The sequence below is a fragment of the Balearica regulorum genome, chromosome 18 (genome assembly GCF_011004875.1).
Source record: "Balearica regulorum gibbericeps isolate bBalReg1 chromosome 18, bBalReg1.pri, whole genome shotgun sequence".
Classification (NCBI taxonomy): Eukaryota; Metazoa; Chordata; class Aves; order Gruiformes; family Gruidae; genus Balearica; species Balearica regulorum.
Genome location: NC_046201.1, coordinates 11,500,376 through 11,517,609, shown reverse-complemented (window position 1 = coordinate 11,517,609; position 17,234 = coordinate 11,500,376). Strand labels below are relative to the sequence as shown.

General features: G+C 46.4%; 1 protein-coding gene across 1 annotated transcript; it reads left to right on the top strand.

The window, feature by feature from the left end:
• The first annotated feature begins 552 nt into the window (after nt 1-552).
• Nucleotides 553-16,398, top strand: FBXW10B (F-box and WD repeat domain containing 10B). Its single transcript, XM_075771074.1, has 14 exons — nt 553-967; nt 3,718-3,885; nt 4,992-5,201; nt 5,301-5,428; nt 6,433-6,555; nt 7,107-7,219; nt 7,664-7,867; nt 8,881-9,002; nt 9,551-9,699; nt 10,631-10,773; nt 11,480-11,638; nt 12,526-12,785; nt 13,731-13,907; nt 15,405-16,398. The coding sequence occupies exons 2-14, from the start codon at nt 3,879-3,881 to the stop codon at nt 16,271-16,273; spliced, it is 2,664 nt and encodes an 887-aa protein (XP_075627189.1). The 5' UTR covers nt 553-967; nt 3,718-3,878; the 3' UTR covers nt 16,274-16,398.
• The last annotated feature ends 836 nt before the right edge of the window (nt 16,399-17,234 follow it).

Here is a 17,234-nt window from a genome sequence, read left to right as displayed (position 1 = left end):
CTCTAGCAAACATCCTCAGGTGCCAGTTCAGCTCTGTGTGCTCATGTGCAGCTGGTAAAGTAACTCTGGGGGTTATCAGAGAGCAGCTGGCGGCGTGGGGTGTGCTCCCTGCGCGGGGGGCTCGGCTTGCTGCGGAGGGTGCTGTCTCAGCAGCGGGGCTTGGGCTTTCTGTGAGGGCTGAGAGGGAATGGGGGTCTCAGGGCTGGTTTGTATGAGGGTCTCAGGGCTGGTTTTGGTGGGTATTGCCTTGTTGGGGGGCTTGCAAGCATGGAGAGAGGGGGTGGCAGGGAGCCTGCCCTGGGGACAAGGGGCTGCTCCCTCCGGAGCCCTCCTGGTGGTAGGTGGGATGGGGGATGCTGGGGGCTTCCTCGCCCTGGGGTGGCAGTTTCTCCGTGCTGGGTGCTGCCATCCTAAATGGACCGTTTTGTAAAAGATTGTTTCCTAGATGCCACTGTAAGAGGAGTGTTTCTGTGCATAGGGAGTGAGAGGCATCTCTGGGAGGGGTTGTGATCTCTCCATGCTTTAATTTGATTAAACAAGCAAGCACCCAGAGGCAGCCTGTAGCTGCGTTTGGATCCGGTGAAAAGGGATGAATTTGCTCTAAGTAGCTCTTTGTGGCAGGAAAACAAGCCTGTGCTGGAGAAGAATTGCTGAGGCTGGAGCCCTGCTTCTCTCTGCTCATTCTTCCAAAGAGTTGTGTTAGAATCCTGCACGCCAAACGTGACCATGGGGACGTGCGTGGGATGGCACCTTGGGTGCCTGAGCCCGAAGGGCTGCCAGCTTCGCACAGCGCGTCTGTTTTACAAGCACCAAACTTGAAACCACCGTACCAGCAGCGCTGACCTCTCCGCAGGGCAGAGATCGTCGTGCTCCCATCCAGCGCTGTCTCTTCTGCTCCTGCCCAGTCAGTGAAAGAGAACTGGAATGGCAAGAGCCCCAAACCTGCCGCGCACAGAGCGAGACCCGGGTACGTGGCCCTGCTGCCCTAATGCACGTGTGCCCCTGTCTGCGGGGGCTGAGGGGGAGTCCTGGGGAGGCAGGAGTTTATTGTGCTCCGCAATGCTCTGTCGTCTCATCAAAAGGTTTTTTATGACCTAGATAATCTACCTACCTTCTCCCAAATGATGGATGAACCAGCCTTTACTCCTATTCTATGTGCAGTTTTGACTCAGTAGATGACTAAATGAGGGGTTTTGTGGGGTTTTGTTTTGTTTTTTTTTTCAACCTGGGGAAGCTTGAGACTCGGGAGCCTAAGTAAAAATAACGCGTTTCACCAAAGCAAGCAGATTGTGAAGCATCTTTGCACAATCTCTTCCCAAACACCCCCTGGACCAGCACTGTCCAGCTTACGCTTATTGCCTCTGGGCATCTGTGTAAAAATCCCAAACACTGCGGTGCCCGAAGGCCGCTGATGCTCCCGTTTCCCCGGGCCCTTTTCCACCCCTTTGTTTCACTTCCCAACTGACTGGTGCTCCGGGGGCTCTGCAGTGCCCGTGCCCCTGCCCTGCCTGTGGGCTCCCACCCCGCTCCCTGGGCAGAGCCGCCACCCCAAAACCCACCGGGTGCCCTTTGGCGGCTCTTCGCAGCAATATGGCAGGGCGCTCGGGGCGTTCCGGTACCGGGGGTCTCCTAGCAGCCGCGACGCGGCGGGGATGGGCGGGGGGGGAGCAGCCCAGCCGAGGGCAGGTCAGCGGGACCGGGGCTGCGGGATCCCCGGCAGCATCCCCCGGGCTGGTGGCGGTACCGGTGGCCGCCCCGGCATCACCGGCTGTGCGTGGGACCCGGGGACAAACGGTCTTGTCCGTGCTCAGGCGTGAGGATGCTGGGACACAGAACGATCTCAGGTGATGCTTCATTTACCGTTTATCAGGCAGAAAGCAGCGGACCGAACCCCTCAGAGCGGGGGCAGGCAGGCCAGCGGGGTGTGATTTTCGGGGTGCTGATGCCGCGGTGGTTTCACCTTTGGTGGCTGTTGAGGTTATCGGTGTGGGAAAGGCAGATATCGCCTTGCTGGGGCTGTGCCGGATCCCCCTCAGCTGCAAAAATCCTCTTTGTTTCTCTCAGCTGAGGCTTGCAAAGTGGCTGAACTTAACACGAACTGAAAGCAACTGTACGTGCACTAGCCAGGAGGACGTCACCTATGACGTCACACAGTGCGGATGGGTTTTAACAGACCCGTCCCTGAAGGGTGATAGCTACTGAGCACCGTTTTGGTAGAGAGAAAGAGCATGCAGCCCACGCCAGTGTTCTTCCTTGTCTGGGGAAGGAGCTGCTGTTTGCAGTGTGGTGGGACTGGGATGATCATCCGTTTGTGGGTGTAACTCGTGTCCCCTGGGAACACGGGGTGCTGCAGTCACCCTTAGCTGTTTGTCCTGGAGATGAAGATCTGTCCCCGAGCTTTCTCGGAGTGCTCTGGGCCAGCCTGCAGTTGGAAGAGATGTCCAGGCTGTGTACCCCAAGGGTACATGTGCCGTAGTCCAGGGATGATGCTAAGATGTGGGTAACATCACCCAGCTGGTTTCCCTTCTGTCACCTGCAGCAGTCTGCCACCTCCCAGGGCTGTTCTCTAGCGGGTATTTTATTGCATGTGCCAAAATGCCCTGGGCGGGCAGTACAAAGGGTAAGTGCCCAAAGAAGCAGCCCAACCAACGTAACTATTAATTGTAGCTTGATTTGCCTCATGCTATTAACCTGGGAGTATTTTAGTATAAAACGCAAGCCAGGGAGAGATTATTATTTTTGCATTACCCGTTGTTCCAAAACTCATCCAGCAATGCATACCATCACATCTGATTTTTGACTCCTTTCTACTGAAGCCTTCGTTATTCAACGTCATTACGACTAAACCACATCATTTCATACTGTTTTTACAGTACATTGACAACCTAAGCACCTCACTCTCCAAAGGCATCACTCATAACTGCATTAGTTTTTCCATCCAGTATCACCATATTCCACTGACTCTGCTTAAATCAGCAGCTTATAAACGGATAATGTCTCTCTCCCAACCTCTGTGAGGTAAAACTGCTATAAAAAATGTGAACAGTGAAGTACGTCAATGGCAGGCAGTCCAGCGTGGCGTGCTTACTCCAGTGGGGATGCCAGAGTTAAGCTAGATTTCTGCTTTGAAAGGCACAGACACTCTAGCCTCTGCCAAGTGACACCAAAAACTGGTTAATACTGCACATCTGCTATCTTTTAGGTCTCTGATCCTTCCAGCTGCAGGAAATGAGTGGGCAAAGTCGGGGCCGAGCTCAGGTTGTGGAGGGAATGGGGTGTTCTGGCAACAGGAGCCAGAGGGGACTCGGACCCAGCAGCCTTATCCTGACCCAGCTCTGCCCCAGTGCCAGCCTGTATGTGTGCCCCAGTGTGCAGTAACCCTGGAAAGGAGGGGATCATCGAGGGAAGAGGAATATAGCTGGTAATGGAGCATTGTTGACAACAATATAATGAAAAAAACCAACTTCCTCATGATTTCTTTGGGCAATGCATCTCAGGATGGGTGGTTGTGAATTGAATGTTTTAAGTCATGAAAACCATACTAAAGAAAGTGCTGAAGGGGCTAGTTCTGCATAGCTAGAAGGGGTGGAATAAACAATATAGCGTAATTTACTTATTAGATGCTTCATATACTCTTCTAACTTCTGCAGTCCCCTAGTTCAGCTCTAAGAAGCCTACTGTGATTGCAAGGATTAACTCTTTGCTTAATTCTTCCAGTGGAAGAAGATGTAGATGGATCATCTGCTAAATCCCAAAGCAGTTTCAAGGAAGACATTTGTCCTCAGCCCAATGCCCAGATTTGATTTCTACTGTGGTCTGCTTGCACTTCTGGAGCCCTTGAGAGTAAAACCTCATCTGCAGGAACTGGCCAACTTAACATGATGGGTCTGATTAAATTGAGTACTTAATACTGGGGGGGGGGAATCTACGGTGTTTCATACCAGGGCACTAACAGCTGGTACTGCCTAGGAACAATTTGGCTTTGGGTCACTTTGAGGAGGAAAAAAAAGCATGGGAGACCATGGCAATAATTAGCTGAAAAGTTCGGAGAAGTGCCATGCAGGAGGAGGTGATGCCATTCCACAGATGCTTGTCTTTGCTCTGAGTCACTGCCCAAGCTTGCCAAGGTGCTGACAGGATGCTCTTAGTGACGAGACGAAAGACAGTGTGCCTCCTTTTGCTGGTTGAGGATGGCGTGGATTGAGATGTTGTTCTGGGGGGTTTAAGGTGTTCTGCCAGTTCAACCTGAATTCCAAAATGTAACGCTGTGGCTGGTGTCACACCTAAAATGAAGCAAAGCCTTACATTGCAGGGGTGAAGTTTGGCAAAGATGCTGGAGGTGTATGCAGACACCAGCAGAACCTGCTGATGCGAGAAGGACATTAGCTGTGTTTACGCTTCCATTATCTGGAGGACAACAGAAATTTATCCCCCTTCCTTTCCTTCTGCAATGTCATAACCCCAGTCACTTCTCTACTGAAGAAAATCTAAGGCTGAAGGAAGAGAAGGTTTTCTGTCCTTTTCAGGAAAGAAGGGCTATGTTCTTGGCATGAGGTTGTTTTGATGTTCCCCCTTAGTCCGGGACAGACACCTTCCCATGGTGGTGACTGCTGTAGATAGAGGTGGAGGAAACAAAGTACCTTGTTTGCTGTCACATTGCGTCTCCACCAAGCTTTCCCAGGGTCTCCCGTGGCCCTTCGGATCACTTGATTATTTTTTTTTCCAGCCACAAAGAGCCCTCGCTACCCTTCGGGCCAGTGGTGAGGGGGAAGGGTTGTCACTCCACACACCTGCCTTCAAACCCCGCCGACGTGAACTGTCCTGCAAGACACTGAGTGTTTGCACCGTTTTCCTTTAAATGGGACAATACCCAAGGGATTAGCAGAAGAGTCAGATTAAAGTCAACCAACTCTTGCAGCACATTACTAACAGTCTTGAGCTTTGGTGGCTATTAACAAGTGCTTACAAGACTTAATTCTTCTGTCTTCTAGGCGATCAACCACCAGCAGTGTGCTTCTGGCCCCAAAACACCAAGCGCCTATTGCAGGAGGGTCCTGATGCAGAGGATGTCTCCTCTGTTATGTCCGTAGCTGATCAGGATGACACCGTGGTTCCTATGTCTCTCCAGTCACCCTCTAATGCCAACCAATCCAAGGACTTCATTCGCTGCCTGCCACCTCACCTGGCCATGTACATCCTGGGTAAAGCTGCTCTGATTTTCCAAGGATGGTTTCCCCTAAGGGTCATGGATGATCCCTATGTGGATAGGGGTTAGCAACTCTGTCCTTTTAATTCCTCAGGGTTTTTGGACCAGAAATCCCTCAATGTATGTGCTGCTGTGAGTAAATGCTGGGCTTTTCTGGCCAAAGAAGTCAAGAGGGAACGTGTGTGTCAAAGCATAGTACAGGAGAAGATCCTGTATTTGCAGGTATGATGCCTGGGTTTCTGCACTTCAAAAAAAATGATGTTTTTCTGCTACTGCCCAAGCCATTAGATGGAGATGCTTGTACTAGAGGCCACCTCCCAACTTCACCCTGTTCATCCTTCTTCCATCTGCAGAGCTAAGCCAGGTTAGATGTTCATACTGTCACAAGTAAGCACAACAGAATAGCCTTTACTGACCTTTAGAGAACCTGCGACTCTAAAAGTGGATCAAGGCATTCTTGTGATCTCAAACAGCTTGGTCACAAATGCAAATGCTGGACTTCCAGGAGCTAGGGGAAACTGGGCAGAGCTACAGTGGCTCCCTGAGGCAAATCCAAAATGAGCTTTACTTGCTCCACATCGGAAGATGGAAATGCTAGTTTCATTGTGAGAAGTCAGAGCTGGTGGTTGGGCACAGTAAAGCAGAACTTTAAACCAGGAAGAGCTTGTCCTGGTTAGTACAGACCTGCTGTAAACCAAGCTAAGTGTAAAGGTAAATCCCCAAAGAGACAAAGTTAGGGGTCTTTTCGTGCTTCGATTTGTGAAGAGAGCATGGAAATCTCAGCTCTGTGCTAGCATTCACAGAAGGCTTAATGGAAGGTTTCACACATTAAAAATGAATCTTAGATATTGATAAAGATGTTTTGAGAGCCTGTCATCTTGGTGTGTTTGGGTTCTGAATCAACAGAGTGCTCACCAAAGATGAGATGCACTTTGAATTCTTTTCTGTTGAAATGGAAATTTTGCGGCTTATTAAAAGCTTAAGACTAGAGTCCGGGAAAAAAATAAAAAGCAATTATTTTTTTCACAAGAAGTTAAATCTTATACCAGGAAAGCGGTAAATGCAAGCCAGGTCTCTTAAACAAGAACAGCAAGGCCACGTGTGCAGCTCAGCTTTGCATGTAACTTCAGCATCCCATGGAGATGCCGAAGCACCAAGACACGAGCAGCACCCTTCGTGCACGTGGGCTCTGCGGTGACTGTGTTGCCTCTGCTGGTTTATTCCAGGGGTTGTGCCCTAGAGGAGCAGTTCCAAACTATGCTAAAAGAGTGGATGTTACAATTCCACAGTTAAATGAAGAGGGTGATGTCGTTGAAGTGGAAGGCCAAAGCTGGGGAAGTAAAACAACGGTATGTTGGAAGTTGTTTGCCTTCTGTGGATCCTGCATTTCAGCGTTTGGGGAGGAAGGAGGGCATGGTGGTCTTGGAAGACAGGACTGAATTTGGGGTTGCTTTGTTCTTCTCCCATTCCTGCTTCTGGCTTGCGCCATCAAGAGCAATACGTAAGGACCAATGCTTGCTCAGCCCGTTGTTGCATGGGAGGGAGCCTGCATCCCTGAACTTGGCCTTGACCTAATGTGTCCCCCCCAGTCGCACAAATAGCCTTGAGGCCAGAGGTGCTGGCAAGGCTGGGCAGCATCATGAGGGCATGGCCTTTTCACCAAAGCATAAAGGGTGCAACTGGCAAGGTCTTCCATTTTTCCATGGAACGTGGCATGGGAACAACCCTTCTTCTTGCACTAACCATGAAGTTCCTGCACTCTGCGTGTTCCTTACCAACACTTTCTGGTTCTGTTGGTCACATCACTATAGTAGGGACCAAGCTGATACCTTTAATGCTATGGAATAATGCTGCATTCCCCCCTACCTGACTTATATATCTCTATTTCTTTTTCCATCAGGAGGAGGAAGACAATCTGCAGGCAGCCTATCATGATCTGCAAACTGAAACAATTCAGTTGGAAGAGAGAAATGTCTTCTGTGGCTCCTATAATATTCGTGTCCTCATAGACCAGTGAGTAGACTGCCCGGCTGTAGGGCCAAACAATGGCTTCCAAAACCCTATCCCATTCCTTGCAATCCTTCTGTGGGAATGTATGGCTGGAGAAAGGTGTCTTGGCATCAGTGCTAAGAAATCCTCAGCGTCAAATCCAGTTATTTATGAAGATACCAAGGTAAGGTATTTTTAAAGACATAAGGGTCAGCGATCCAGTGTATCCTGAGGGATATGGGGCCGGCAGGAGCCCTCTCCCCTCTTTAAGCTTACCCCCCAGATGCAAACATGGCTATGCAGAACTGGGGATCCTTGTCCCACAAAGGATTCACCTGCGTAAGTGCATTGCCCATCAGCTTACTCAACGAGGACCATTGCACATCAGAGAAATGCCTGTTCCAGCCTCAGACCTGTTGTACCTTGTTAGCTGGCTAAAGCTCATCTCAGTCACCGTTTCTTATACAGATTGGACCGAAGCAGAATAATCCATTACAGTGGTGGAAACTTGGTAGCCGTTGGCGCTGCGGACCGAAAAGTGAGGCTTCTTGGTATGTCGAGAATGAAAGAAGTGCCGCCTCTGCTTTCTGGCCACACTGGGAGCATCAAAGCACTGTTCCTCAATGAGAAGAAAGGGTTCGTTCTCAGTGCAGGCTTTGATCTTGGCATCAGGTGAGCAGTACAGGGACTGTGCCCCAGGATACCAGCCCCTTGGAAAATATAGGGAAAATTGAACCTTAATACTTCCACCCCATCTTTAGGAATCGTCCTTCCCATTGCTTTCATTAGAGTAATGAAGAAAGGACAGTAGGTAAGGAAAGACATCCCCTGCTCGCATAGGACAGCTCCTGTTTCCCAGTGTCACCCAGTCCTGAATGATAAAACAGGAAGATACACACAGATTTGTGACACACAGATTTTTCTACAGTATCTTAAAACACCAGCTATGTTTCCCCTGGGCTCCTGCAGTGATATTCTGGCCTTGCTAAGGTCAGTATCGAGTTCACTGAGGCCGGGTTTGTCCATGGTATCTTAATTAAGCGGGCTTAACACCCTGGTACCTGCTGTACAGCTGCTCCTTTCCAGGTACTGCACCCTGAAACAAGAGGTGGGTGGAGATGATCAGCTCTAAATCTTATTTATCACTAAATCAAGAGTATCATGATGAGGGGTGAGAAGCTAAACAGCAGGTTGTCCGGCTCTGGCATGGCAATTTCACAACTTTGTTAAACGCAGCACTTAACAAAAAGGGAAAGAGTTTACACCAATTCTGGCTCTGTTCCCCCTGCTCTTCCCCACTCCAAAAGGTCTGTTTGTTTAACCCAGTGCTTGCGTTCTCTAGATAAAGTCAACAGAAATCATCTTGACTCAGCCAATAAACAAACAACTTTGCAGATAAAGTTCTACATTTTAAGGTTAATTGAAGGTAACCATGCCAAAGGTGAAATCTAGCCGCACGTTTCCGGGCAGTTTGGAGGTAGAAGAACAAAGTATATTGGTAAAAATTTAATACTAAGCCTGACGGTCACTCCAAATCCTCGGACACCTTAGTGGAATGACTGTATGTACGTACTCCCTGTGTATGGGAGAAAAGCTGGGCCTGCTAAGGAGGAAATAATGAGTAAAATGAATAAGCCGTCAATTAAGTTAATCACTGTATTGACTTTTCTGTCGGTCCTTTGTAGATGCTGGAATATATACAGTGGTGCGTGCATGAAAATCTTTAATGGTCACTGCGGGACAATCACCTGCTTGGATTTACATGAAGAGAAGTTTGTGTCGGGAGCCAGAGATGGGGCGGTGAAAGGTGAGAGCCAGGACGAGGGGTTCCCAGAGGCAAATAGTAGTGAGGATGGGCAGAGCACTTGGGAGTTGTGATGAGTGTGACACACAGTGTGCGAGTACCAAAGTAAGTCCATAAATTGAAGGGTGAATTTTAGCATCTCATATTTTTGCTTCCAGAACAGCCTAAGCTATGGACACATGTGCACACAAGGTCTCTGTGTCATTGAATAAACTCCCATTATTTCACCTTTTATGCAGTTTTAATGGATTTGGCAGTAGGGACGGACTAACTCATGGGAAAGTGGTATCAACGTTCAGCTTTGCCAGAGGTTTCCTTATTATTAGCTTATAGAATAAGGACAAAAAGGATGTGCTATTTGCTGGACTTTGCATTTAAAATTTTTACCATGCAACGATACTTTTTAAGTCAACACTTGGCTTATGCGCAGAGCTGCAGGTATGAGGTGCAACTGTAATTCCAATAGTATCTTATAATTCACATTGTACTTGGCAAAACTTATCATTGGGACATTTTATATTTTTAATATTTCTCCCCTTTGCCCCTAACAGTGTGGAACCTGGAGAGTGGGAAATGTCTCAAGACCCTGAAGCACTCTGGTGCTGTTTGGGTAGTTAAAATGGATGGCACCCGTGTGGTCAGTGGGTGCGACCGGGGGCTGGTGAAAGTCTGGTGTGCTGATACGGGCACGCTGATCAAAGTAAGTTTCTTAGGCAGATGATTTTGTGCTAAATGGTCAAGAATCTTCTGTGCTGGTTTATCATGTCTTTGGCAAAAGCAACAAAGCTTTTAAAAAAAAATAAAAAATAAAAAATCCCCCAAAACCCAAACCAAAAGCAGTCTAAACTGATAAAAAACTGCAGGAATGCTCATAAGCAAATAATATAAAACCGATTTTTCAAACAACCATCAGTTTTAACCCAGAGTTTGATTCCCCATCATTACTTGTTCTCTGCAGATACATTCATCTCTGCTCCTGTAGACGCCTGGGGATAGGGCGGGAGGGCTTGACTAACGGCTCCCGGGGGTGGAGGTACCATCCGTTAGCCCAAAATATGAAACTTGCTCTCAGAACTCGTAACAGTTTGTTTATCCAAAGCAGTTGAACAGCTGCTCCGCAATTTAAAGATTGAGGCCAGACTCTGCTAATTACCTCAGTAGGTGTCCAGAACTCGCATTAGTCCACATCTGAGAGGAGGGAAGCTCTTCCTGCCTGTGGGGAAGAGAGTTGCTAATTGAGATGCACCTTGGATACAAGACATCCCAGCTCCAGCTGAGCTGAGTTTGGGGTTGTCCCTTCCACTACAGCCGGGGCAGTCCGTGCTCTTCTCTCCTGGGTGAACAGCCACGTCTCGGTGCAGAAATGTCTATTATTTAGCACATGTAATCAAGATGGGAAATGGATGCTAATTCCATGCCAGTAGCTCACCATCAGCAACTAGCCCTGAATATTTCCTATAAGTGACTATAAAACTAACACAGTTATCCCTAGGGGGTATTGGTGTATTATTGGGTGTTAATATAAAACTACAATATAGTATATGAGGCTGCTATTGTGAATGCCATAAGGTATCTTGACATATTTGCATCCAGACTGCTGACTGTGTTGCACCTATTTCTTTACTTTGCAGACATTGGAGGGGCACCAAGGCCCAGTTAAGTGCTTGTCCTTTGATCAGTGGCACCTCGTCACAGGAAGCACCGATGGATATGTCCTGGGATGGAGCATGTTGGGAAACCTTAAGAGATGCCTAATAGCTTTCCGTCACCCTAAGTAGGAATCGGATGTTTCGATTTGTGTTTGAGAGTCCACTAGATCTGTAAAGAAAATGTCTCCCTTATAGGAACAGATAATGCTTTAATTACCAGTCTTAGGACTTGAAATATTCCCACTCTCAACAATCTTTGTCTGTAAAACGGTGTCAGGCACTACGTGGTCACCACCAGTGTTTGCCAGTTAAGACCTATAACAACCTAAAATGCAAATATGCAGCCACTTGTTCACAAACAGGGGTGACTTCAGACTGGGAGTGCATAGTCTGATATTTTAAGGATCCCAACCTGTATGCAAAAGGGTATTGGGCTGCCTGGTCAAGAAAAGATCCTGTCTGTGTCAGAGTTACATGCTGAACCTGACCAAGTGTATGTTAATTTTCTAATACTTTAATTGCTTATTAGAACTGTGAAAACTGTAGCATCCTATTGTTTCCATTTACTATCCTAGACATAAAAATGAAATTTTAAACACAGCAGATGGCCATAACCACACCAGTTGCTCTGAGGATGCACTGTGTTGGTTGGTTTGGACATGGAGTGATGATGGACTTCTCTACTAGGCCTTTTAAGTATCTCAATGAGCTACTTTCTTTGGCCTGTTGATGGAGGCAGACCTCTGCATCTCCTCCAAGACAGAGATAGTTGATCACATCTTCCTGTGAAAGCACAATGAATGTACCAACACTGACATGTCATGTTTTCAGGGAAGTCCTGTCTCTGGAGTTCCTCTATCTCCGAGTCATCAGTGGCTGTGCTGATGGAAAGATTCGTATCTTTAACTTCCTGACTGGAAGCTGCCTGAAAGTGTTGATGGCCAACAGCAGAGGGGACCCCATATCTTCTTTCCATGTTGCAGAAAACAGGTTGGTGACGATAGCTGTAATCAGCCTCTGAACCAAATTAGGTAGCTCACCTTGTAATTTAAAGAATTCTGTATTTTTCCTTTTACTGTCCTTCTCACAGATAAGTTTTAAAGGGCTCTACTGCTTATTGACTACTCCAATAACTTGTTTTTGTTAACAAGGCCTGAAAAGAGATTTGCGTAGTTCATTCAGCAATCTAAACTTTCCTGTTTCTATACAACTTAAGATACAGACCCAACTGTAAAGCTGAATTCAGAACCAAAATCTCTTAAGAGGTTGGAGAATCAAGCCAAGGCCCGACAAAGCCTTTACCTGTTCCCTGACCTACTGTCTCTTTATAAAAAGCCAATCATGGAAAATCCTTCCAGGCTCCTTCTCTTCTGCACCTCTAAACACAAGGTATTTCCCAGCTCCTGTGCAAGCCATGGCTAACACACCGGTGTTATCAATGCTGCTTTGGTCACAACTCTAAAACACAATATATGGCCTGCTGTGAAGAAAATTAACTCCATCCCAACGAGACCCAGTACACCCTCCAATTTCAGTTTAAATGTCCCTAATAATATGGTATCTTCAGTCTCTTTTGGCATGGCACTGATCTAGCTCAGTCCACCGTTGGCAATCTTCATGCTAATTATTTTAAAACTAATTTTGCCATAGAGCTGAATGAAGAGAGCCCCGTAGACCTCGTACGTGAGCATGAGTTAAAATGTACAGCGTCTGATTGATGGGACTAATTGCTATGCTTCCTCCAACAAGCGATGGTTATCTTGGATCTATTTAAGCGCCCTTGGGTTTTATATTGCACAGAAGCAAACGGCCCCTTGGGCAATAACTGCTGTGTCAGTGATAGCTGTACTTCAACGGCTTTTACTTCCCTTCTCCAGGATGGTGATCAATTCAACAAGTCTGTTGACGTTCCAGTTTGAGGATGTCAGGTGGGACTATACCTTAGATGCTGACCGAGAGATGGTGAGGAAGAAAAACCAGCACAAGGGGACTTCAAGCAGAACCGCGCTTCGGCAAACGAAACGCCACAACATCAGTCAGAGGCACCCGCTTGCTCTGGAGACGCAAGATGCTGACCAGCTCATGCTGTCTTACTGGATCCGCTGCCGGTCACCGAAAGGCTGTGGAATGTCTCCAAGTACTACGTACAGCCTTTAAAATACTCCATCATCACTTTCTAAAATGAGTTAGAAAGAGTTTTAAGTACCCACTGCCTTCATCCTGATCAGTATACAGACTCTCTGCTTTTTTAAAGCACAGTCTGGTAGATGTGCTGTTGCATTTCAATGGTTCTGTAATTTCCATGCTTTTGTAAAACCTTTCTACCTTTTTAGAAATGCTTGGTATAAATTCAACACTTTTGTCAGGACAGGCACTGTCATTTTCCAACTGAGTAATAGCGAAATCAGTAGTATTATTCATATTCTTACAGCTGGCATGCACAGAAACAAGCTGCTGATTCAGTGCTTGAATTATTTATTAGAAAATACTCTAGAAAGTCATAGGACACCTGCAGTCAGGATCTGCCATCACCGGGAAATGCAACTGCACAATAAGCAGGCACCTTTTAAATTGTAACATTGTGATATGAGGTTTGGTGTTTTTTTTTTAAATCATCAGTTATTTAATACAGTATGTATCACAAATCTCTCAGCTCTACAATCAAGCCATATATTGCAGATGAACTGATGGGCTAAGAAAGTTTTCATGCTGTTAAGGCCATCAGACGCTAACCTCCCTGATGCAACTCTACTTGGTAAAAGATGTAGAGTTTATACAAACAAGAAACAAACAGGGAGTGCACTATATTTTCATTTTAGTGGCAAAAAAAAGTATGGGTTGTGTATACATACTTAATATTTAAAAAAAAATAATCAACATTTTCTGCCATCCTTGAATTCTGTGAGGTTCTCTGCTAATCTTGCATCTTTGGATTATTTCTAATACCTAGACCTTTAGAAGCTGTAGTAAGAGGCAAAACAGTAATCAAAGACTTGAAATTCCATCAGTTATGAAGATTTTATTTAACATAAAGAAGTTTAACGCCAGTGAAGTTGAGATCACTTTTTCTTCTGTTTTCTAGCTCTGATGAAATCAGCAGCCTGCCAGCAACAGTGGTCTTTTCTCCAGATGGAGAAGGCTTTTCGTATTCAGGCAGAGCGGCAGAAAAAGTTTTTCATTCCTGGCATGGAACACCGCCATGCCTCTGCCTCAGGAAAGTCAGCGAGAGCACGTTCCGCAAGAATCCTGGCAGATACCGGTAAGGACTCTTGGCAGCTAGGTAGGACGGTAACTCTTCAAATGAGTGCACCTAAGATAAATGAACAGATTAAACAAAAGGTAAGGATCTCTAGATGACAGGCCCATTCTGGAGGAAAGATTTGCAGGGGTAAAACAGATCGCCTGCAGAGCCTGCTACGGAAGCTGCTTTAGATCAATCAAATAAATAGGACGAGTGATCAGCTCTAGCTGAAAAGCCTAGTTCTCTGGTATCTAGGTTTTTTACTGTATCTTTATTCTATTTTTTGAGTTCTTCAACAGGTGTAGGAGAATGGTGCACAGAATTTATTCAAGTAGTTGGTAGTTAATCAAAAGCAGTAACTCAGAAAATTGTTTAAAATAAGTAAATTGTCTCAGCCAGCAACGACGTGGCAACCTGAAACTTGAAAATGAGATAGTGCCGAGATCAGAAACATGGTCTGTGGCTATATGGCATTTGTCTCCAGTTAATTTTTCTCAGGTTTTATATTCAGAATCTGTTCAGATCTTAAAAGTTTAAGACTTGCTCTGAAATCTTACTTCAGAAGAGCTGTACCAATGGAAAGTCTCTAACCCCAAACTCCTGGTGTTTGTAACTAAGATGCAGGGTCAAACCTGTGTGCAGATTAAACAGCTCTAAATTCTGCGAGGGAGGAACAAGCAGTAAGTTTCATTAGTTCGTTTTGCCGTATTCTGCCTTTCTGCACTGTAACCTAACGTTCTCTGAAATACGTCTCCAGAGGGCGGAAGTTTCAGTCAACCGGTTTGGAAAACAGAATTGTATTGCTAAGCAATGATACACAAACAGCGTGAGACTGCAAAGTGACAAACAAATTGCTATGTCTTACGCAGTCTGTGTCATAATCCCCATCTAGTCCTTAGTCAAGGGCATAATCACGCAATCCATCTTGGTGTCTGTCACACGCAGAGGTCATGCCCTACATCCCTTGAGGCAGCAGAGCTAGGCTATGAGTCTTGTGATTTCCAATTCAAATGCAGCTCTGAGTAGCAACAGTTCAAACTGGTTCTCAGATCTTGGCTACTTCCAAGATTTCTACCAGGAACTGACTTGTCTTGAGCCCCTTTCCCAAAGCACAAAGTGTAGGACAAGAAAGGGTACGTGGGAAGAGGTGGTGGGGAACCTCCATTCCTTTCAGAAACCATGGTTTCAAACAAGGTGGGTGCCAAACCATCCACACACAAATACAATGTATGTTACAGAATCTGATGTCAGTTTGACCCGTACAGGCTGTGGCAATGAACACTTCTCAGTCAACCAAGCCAGAGTTACCTCTGGTGTTGGCACGGTCATTGCTGAGGCTCAGGATGCGCAAACCGAACTGGGCACTGTTGGCTTGTAGCTTCCTACGCTGCCTGTTCTGTAGAGGCACTTGGACTGTCCCTGTGCCTGTCAATCCAGCACCCATCCTTGGTCTTGCTCGACAGTGATGACAAAAAACTATCCTCAACTTCAACTGTATTTTATTTTTGGAAACAGATGGCAAATCTGAACGTGGCCCTTCTCTCCATGCACCTGCACATCCTGACAGAGCAGAAGCCGCTTTGCTGCATGAAAAGAGAAGAGGTCCAAGTTGTCCAATGTCCCCTGACAAGTTCCTCCTAACTGTCAGCATGCTGCAGAACACCTGCAAGTCAGCCCCGGTCAGCTCCAGTGTTAAGCACGCTGCAAAAGTCAGGGAAGCGTGGGAACATCAGCAACACCACCCTAAAAAGGTGCAAATATACAAAACCCCCCTGCAACACAAAAAGGATCAGACAGTCCAGCTCCAACGTGTGAGATTGCACAGTGATTCTCTGACTATGAAAAGAATTTCTACACCCTTTGAAACCAAAACGCTGCAGCTCAAGCTGAAAAACTCTTTGCACGGTCCCACTGTGATTTCCTCCATCCCTGCTCCCTCCGTTGTACGTCCCAAGACGACCTGTGGTTTGCTGCAAGAGAAGAAAGCTCACAGTGGTCATGGTAAAGTCATTCCTCTCCCTGAAGATGGGGTTCAGCTTATCGATCCCTTTACAGCTTCTTCTGAACTGATCAAATCGACGCATGCGATGATTACACAAATGAAAAATGAAGCGGTTTCCAGGAGAAAAAACCCTTTTTCTCTGTCTGCTGCAGACCCTTCCCGGAGTGACACTGGGTTCAGGCTTCTGACAGGAAAACAGAAGGAGGCGGATGAGGCAGCTGCTGTAGCTCAGTATCGGGCACAACAGATAAAGCTCACAGAAGATCAGCAAAAAGCATGCAAGAAGGCCTGGTTAAGGAAAATTAAAGGCCTATCTATAAACTCTTTTACTGGGGAGGGGAAAATAGCTGCTCCTGAAGTTGGGTTTAATGCATTTATCTGAGGTAATCCCTTAGTCCAACAAACAACCGGTATCTGAGGATTCTGGTGTCCAGCTGAGCGTGCCATGTCAAGATCTCTGTGGTTTCTACGGAAGTATAAAAGATATCTCCACTGTAAGTGGTTTGGGGTTTTTGGGGTTTTTTTTTGAAATATTGATATATTCGGTTATTTCTCAAGGCAGTGCATGGACTGTTGTCTTCTGGATTTATCTTGCTAGACCTGCTGTTACTACAGACACAGCATTGTTTGATGCTAATATAGCTCAACTGTGTGTGAATAATAATAATAAAAAATTATTAGAGTTTATGTGGCTCGATTAGAGTTTATAAGCTGAAAAAGCGTGGACTGAAAACTGGCTGAGTGGCGATTAGTTGCATGACGTCTAGCTGGAGGCCAGTAACTAGTGGCATAGCCTATGGGTCAGTACTGGGTCTGATCTTGTTTAACATCTTCATTAATTAATGATGTGGATGCTGGCAGATGATACCAAGCTGGGAGGAGTGGCCGATCACCAGAGGGCTGTGCTGCCATCCCCAGGGATCTGGGCAGGCTGGAAAAACAGGTTGAGAGACCTGGTGAAAGTGCAAAGTCCTGCCCCTGGGGAGGACACCATGGACGTGCCAGGGCCACCCAGCTAGAAAGCAGCTTAAAATCTAATTTGTATTAAAAAAAAAAAAAAAGTAGTGGTTTCTCTTTCTCTGGTTTAGTGGATAAAACACCTAAATGTGCTTGATTTCCATTAATGCTCAAAACCTAAATTGGCTTAAAGACAAAATCCATCTGTCTAGTTGTCCAACTTTGAGTATCTGGGCCAGCATACCAGAAATCTCTCCTTGATTCTCTTGCATTTGGGGCAGGACACTCCTCCCACGGTCCTTTTGGCAGCGGTTCTGGTTTGAGATGAAAGTCCGTGAAACGCTCCATGCAGCAAGGTGGTGATTAGTTTTGGTTTGTTTATTTTA

Bases quoted from the DNA above. Each gene is read 5' to 3' on its own strand.
- FBXW10B (XM_075771074.1), top strand. The intron at 5,202-5,300 runs GTAAAGCTGCTC...TTAATTCCTCAG, and splicing joins CCTGGCCATGTACATCCTGG to GGTTTTTGGACCAGAAATCC. The intron at 11,639-12,525 runs GTTGGTGACGAT...TCCCTTCTCCAG, and splicing joins TTCCATGTTGCAGAAAACAG to GATGGTGATCAATTCAACAA.